Source organism: Monopterus albus, unplaced genomic scaffold (assembly GCF_001952655.1).
Source record: "Monopterus albus unplaced genomic scaffold, M_albus_1.0 scaffold66.1, whole genome shotgun sequence".
NCBI classification, from domain to species: Eukaryota; Metazoa; Chordata; class Actinopteri; order Synbranchiformes; family Synbranchidae; genus Monopterus; species Monopterus albus.
In genome coordinates, this window is record NW_018127946.1 from 162,523 (window position 1) to 167,795 (window position 5,273).

General features: G+C 40.1%; 2 protein-coding genes across 9 annotated transcripts in view; one reads left to right on the plus strand and one right to left on the minus strand.

The window, feature by feature from the left end:
- The window catches only part of ctnnd2b (catenin (cadherin-associated protein), delta 2b), a 231,061-nt gene that overhangs the window by 68,394 nt on the left and 157,394 nt on the right, over window positions 1–5,273 (minus strand). The window lies entirely within an intron of this gene.
- LOC109962628 (uncharacterized) lies at window positions 3,455–5,122 on the plus strand. Its single transcript, XM_020604515.1, has 2 exons — window positions 3,455–3,566; window positions 4,040–5,122. Exons 1-2 carry the CDS (start codon window positions 3,489–3,491, stop codon window positions 4,826–4,828), a joined length of 867 nt encoding a protein of 288 aa, XP_020460171.1. The 5' UTR covers window positions 3,455–3,488; the 3' UTR covers window positions 4,829–5,122.

Below are 5,273 nucleotides of genomic sequence, written 5' to 3' on the forward strand. Positions count from 1 at the left end.
CATTCATTCATTCTTAAAAATGAGTATGTATTTCAATTATCTCTACATGTGAGAAAATGAACAGACCAGCCCAGCATTTCAAACACAGATAATGAGACTTGTGTTTTTCTTACCCTTACTGTTTTTTTGGATCCCATTTGGAACGTCGAGAGTGCGCAGTCCACACATTAACTTTTATTTAGAAATCTCCTATGTGCGGAGTTTATGTGTAAAAAAGGTCCCGCTCACCTCATCTTGTGGCCGGCCAGTTAATGTGTGGCAGTGCTCACCGCTCTGACTAAACCCAGAAGGGCACTCTCTGATCAGGGAAATATTCAACTCATACCAGATCTCCAGCTCAGCTCAGCCTGCCACAGGATTACCACTGTCGGTCTGGGACATTATTCAGGAAATGGACCGGTCGTCCTGCAGAGCTCATCTGGTCCCCGGGTCAAACGGCACCACTTAAAGGCTGAAAACACTTATAAAGCCTCATCCGGTTCTTTCAAACCAGGAACTCAGAGGGACGACTCAGACCACTTGAGTATATAAAAAATATATCCGTGCTGGTTTATTCAAAAAGTCACAGGCAAGAATTCACACTTCAAGTCCAGAGCTCTTCCAACCCCCAGGCTGCCCGAGCAGCCCGGAAGCAGCAAGACCCCGAACCAAGCATTGCTATACAATATTAATCCTTTCTGGGCTGTCGAACCGTGACGTCACCTGATATGCCAGCTTGGCAGCTGAGCAGAGCAGTAGACCAAACATGAAGAAAATAATGTGTGTGGCTGTTGTTTTCGTGGTGTGTATCTAAAACAATTTGACATAACATTACACATTAAGACAAATATTATGGTTACTTTTACCGTCATAATAACATTCGTCCCTGACTGCCGCCTTTCTCTGATTTTAACTAACCTTGCATTTAACAGCCTGAGGAAGACATCCTGGCTGCACTAACAGTCCTAGACAACAAATCTCTGAATATCTATCTAACTAAAAAATAACCTAACAGTTCGTTGTTTTCATAATGTTGTGAGTGATATAAAGGTAATCAGTTCATTGTTAATTGACTGAGAGGGAAAATAAATGCCGGTTATATGTGTGGTTCAAATTAACTCTGTGATCTGTGATATATTCCCCCACCGCTCCTCCTAGAAAAAGATACCTAGTCGGGTATTTGTACACGTAGGTCACAGTGTGCTAGGCCCGGGTTACACACACATATCACATTATGTTCGTGTTTTGTCCTGCTCTTACATATTGTGTTCACTTCTTACATTTGTTTTTACACTGATATTCATTTAAATATTGTATTAAACCCCTTTATTACTAAAATGAACATTTGGTTGTTAGGTAGTGATCGGTTTGTTGTTATACCTGCTTGATCAATCAATTTGCGCGTCTGTGCGTTGTTCCGTGTGCAGCATGTTGCATGTGGGGTGAGTGGGTCGTGGGTCTTTTGCAACAATATTTTGTGGGTCTCTGGCTGAAAACTTTGGGAAACCCTGGTGTAGACCAATATCCAAAAGTTCTTTCCGGATGTAGGATATCAAGGTGAAGCTATTCTGCACGAACAAACACAAAATGAGCAGGACAGGAAAATCACTGCAAAATCACTGCATTATATTTAATTATTCCAATTTTAGCCTAATATGCTGCTGTAAGAGGCAGGCTGTAGAAAAAGTCATTAGTCTTTGGATTTTTTTATATATTATTCATATACTCAATTCCTTTCATATGTTAATTAGGTACTGGGTCAATCAAAATAGGTGCTGTTAACAGTTTGAGAGGTGCCGGATCTCGATCTGGTTCGTTCTGGCATAAATTAACCCCTGCTTGTGAAGCTTTGATATGAGGATCTTCTTGCATTCCACTGAATTTTAAAAGGACATTGTGGATATGTCACTGAAAGGTCAACAGCAAGACCAATTATTCAGTGCTATGAAACTACTTCTTTGACTTTTACATGCTGTTTAGTAGGTGTGAGAAGTAAACAGTTGTGGGATTAATGATCATGGAAAATAGGATAACATTTTTATTGTCATGTTTATGTTGAATGCAGGGCAATGCTGAAGCTCCCAGTTAGTATCTATGGTGATCAGGGAACAGAAAAAATATATAGCATTTATTCAACCATTAAATGAAAAACAGGGAGAGACTGAAGAACAGTGGGGGATAACCTTTTTTTGTGACTTTTTACGCTGTGGACCCAACTGTACATGCAAAATCCTACATGTACTGTATGTGTGTATTTCTGTGTGTAGCTGAATCTGTAGCTTGCAAGGCAGGCAGCTTGACTTCCCACTGTGATCCTGATTTAAAATGCTCACTAGAGAGTAGGACAGAGCCAGACGAAGTGAAAAAAGAGAAACAGAAAGAAAAAAGGAGACAGAGAAAGGCAAAGAGGACAGGAGAGAGACAGGAAAAGAAGGAGAGACCAATTACAAAAACCCAACTACAGAGGGATAAGAGAGAGTGAGAGAAACTGAGAAACACACAGAGAGAGAGTGAGTGATTTCCTCTGGGTCTTTGAGAAAGAGAGAGTAGAGCACAGTCTGTGTGCGTCCGGTCGGTCGTTCAGCTGATTAATTTGTGACAGCAGGGATTTTGGTGCTTCGTGCTTTGAATTGCTGCTCTAATTTATATGGTAATCTTCTTTATGACTCTAGCAGCATACAAAAAACTTTTTATTTCCAACTCTGCTAAGCCTAAACCCTTTTCAAAACTCACTACACATACCGTATAACCTCAAATTAGAAAAGGTTGGGTCAGTATGTAAAGTCAAAATTAAATCTGAAAATAGTGATGTGTAAATCATGTGTGTCCTGTATCACATTGAAAACAATGCAGCAGCACATTATTTGATGTGACACCTCATCAATTTTATTCTTTGTTCTAAATAAACATTCACTTCAATTCTGATGCCTGCGACATATTCCAAAAGAATTTGGGCCAGTTGCATTTCAGGGCCAGTAATGAGGTAAAACAATGTAATGATGATTCCATTTGAAACAGCTGATGTCAACAGGTGACTGCATCATGATTTGGTACAAAAGTGGCATCCAGGAAAGGCCGAGACCTTTACGAACAAAGATGGGCTGAGCATCACTAGTTTATACGGAGCCCCGGAGGGGACATGGGAGGAAAAAAAATTTCCGACAACTATCTCGAGATCTCGCAAAACTTTCTCGAGATCTCGCAAAATTTTCTCGAGATCTCGCAAAACTGTTTCTCGGGATCTCGAGATCTCGCAAAACTATCTCGAGATCTCGCAAAACTATCTCGAGATCTCGCAAAACTATCTCGAGATCTCGCAAAACTATCTCGAGATCTCGCAAAATTTTCTCGAGATCTCGCAAAACTGTTTCTCGGGATCTCGAGATCTCGCAAACCTGTTTCTCGGGATCTCGAGATTTCGCAAAACTGTTTTGCGAGATCTCGAGATCTCGCAAAACTTTTGTCCGTGCTTCGGTTTAATATAACATCCCAGTTTGAATAGGTGAGTCATGGAGGAGGATGTGTTGCAATTCCTCAGGTCGAGAGCGGTCCCTCAGGATGACATTATACGCATGCAAAGAGACAAGGTGGGTTGAAAATTCATTAAACAACTTTAGTATTTGCATAGCTTGCACGTTTTATAGTTTTAGATAACTAGACTAAAGTTTCTAGATTACTTGGAGCTAACGTTAGCGTAAAGTTACTCGTCGTTAACGTTAGCTGTCATTGTCGTTCATCGCTGTTCTATCCCATTAAAAAAAATGGGATAACTCTAATATACTGCCGATTTCTATGGTGTTCATTTAGCATCAAACTGAAAACTCCACGTAACTTAAGTATCATAATTAAAAAGACAGCAAACCAAAGTTGATGAGAATATGAACAGATGTAATGGACTTTGTGATAAAGTAAGCCAGTCTTCTTTCAGATTTCTCAGTGTAGTCTTCATGTAATGCTCTTTTATATGGTCACAGGAGGTGAAACACTGAGAACATTCTGACTTTGGATATTTGTGTTTATTTTTATATTCTTGTTTAATTTTTTTTTTTTTCATGTGCAGGTTGATAAGGCAGTGCTATCCATCATGACTGATGAACAAATGGCCAGATATATCTCTTCATATGGTGACCGGGTTGCTGTCCTGTCCTTCTGTCAACAAGCAAAGTGCAGTACTGACAAACACACTCTTTTACAGAAACTGCGAGATAAAATAGGAACACGCAAAATGAAATCAAAGGCAAAGGGAGCCATGTGTGGTACATCATGTGTGTTCAAAAAACAAGGCGAAGGGATGGCAAGACATAGAAATAATGCAGGAGAAAGCACTTCAAGGAAGATTGAAATTGGATGGCTTCATTTCAGCAATAATGACTACCAACAAGTGAGAACCAGAAAAGGTGGTGGAACAAGACATGCAACAGTTGAGAAAACAACAAATATTGCTCAGATTTTGCAGATGAGAAGGGAGCTTTTTTTTTCAAATGGACTTTCAACAAAAGGTCGAGTGGAAGACTTTACCTTTCATATCTGTGATTTTAAAAGACACCAGCTTCCCATGGATGACACTGTTGGCCACCTTTATGAACAAACTAAACTGAAGTTGCTTCGATTTTACATTTGCACACGAGAACAAGCACCTTCAACAGATGAAGAATCACCTGAAGTGGATCAATGTACTGTAGATTCCTTATCTAAGGATTCATCTGTCAACATCTCTGAGGGAGCAGATCTACAGTTGACTAGCCAGGGAGCCCATAGTGATGTGGATGATTCAACCACAGATCAACTGGAGCATGGGCATGCATTTGACAGTGACACAAGCGAACAGGTTTGTGATACTGATAAATAAAGCAGTGAGTGATGATGATACAAGTAATAAAATGTATCCCCTGTATACTGTATGTGTATGTTGGTTGCTGCTGTATCACACAGGTTCTGATGATGTTAAAGAATTTAAATTATTGCTAACTAAAACTTAGTCCTTTATTCTTAGCAGGCTTCTCCTCTTTCTGCCATACTCTATGTCCAGGAAAATCTCATTACTGTCGTTCAAGTCCAGAAGACATAAGAAATCCCAACATTGGCAAGGTGCAGCACCCTAGCTCAAGTGATCATGATGATGACACCATTTGGAATCTTCCTTTCCAGTCTTCTCATGGTTTCCCTGACTCTTGCTTTACAAGTATTGATCCAACCAGTGTGGTTTGTAACAATTTTCCAAACAGAGAAACTGAGCATCTCTGTCACGAAACTTCTGAAAATGTTCCTCAGCTGGATGCAGATGAGGCAGACAC

Bases quoted from the DNA above. Each gene is read 5' to 3' on its own strand.
- LOC109962628 (XM_020604515.1), top strand. From the start codon at position 3,489: ATGGAGGAGGATGTGTTGCAATTCCTCAGGTCGAGAGCGGTCCCTCAG. The intron at 3,567-4,039 runs GTGGGTTGAAAA...TTTCATGTGCAG, and splicing joins TACGCATGCAAAGAGACAAG to GTTGATAAGGCAGTGCTATC.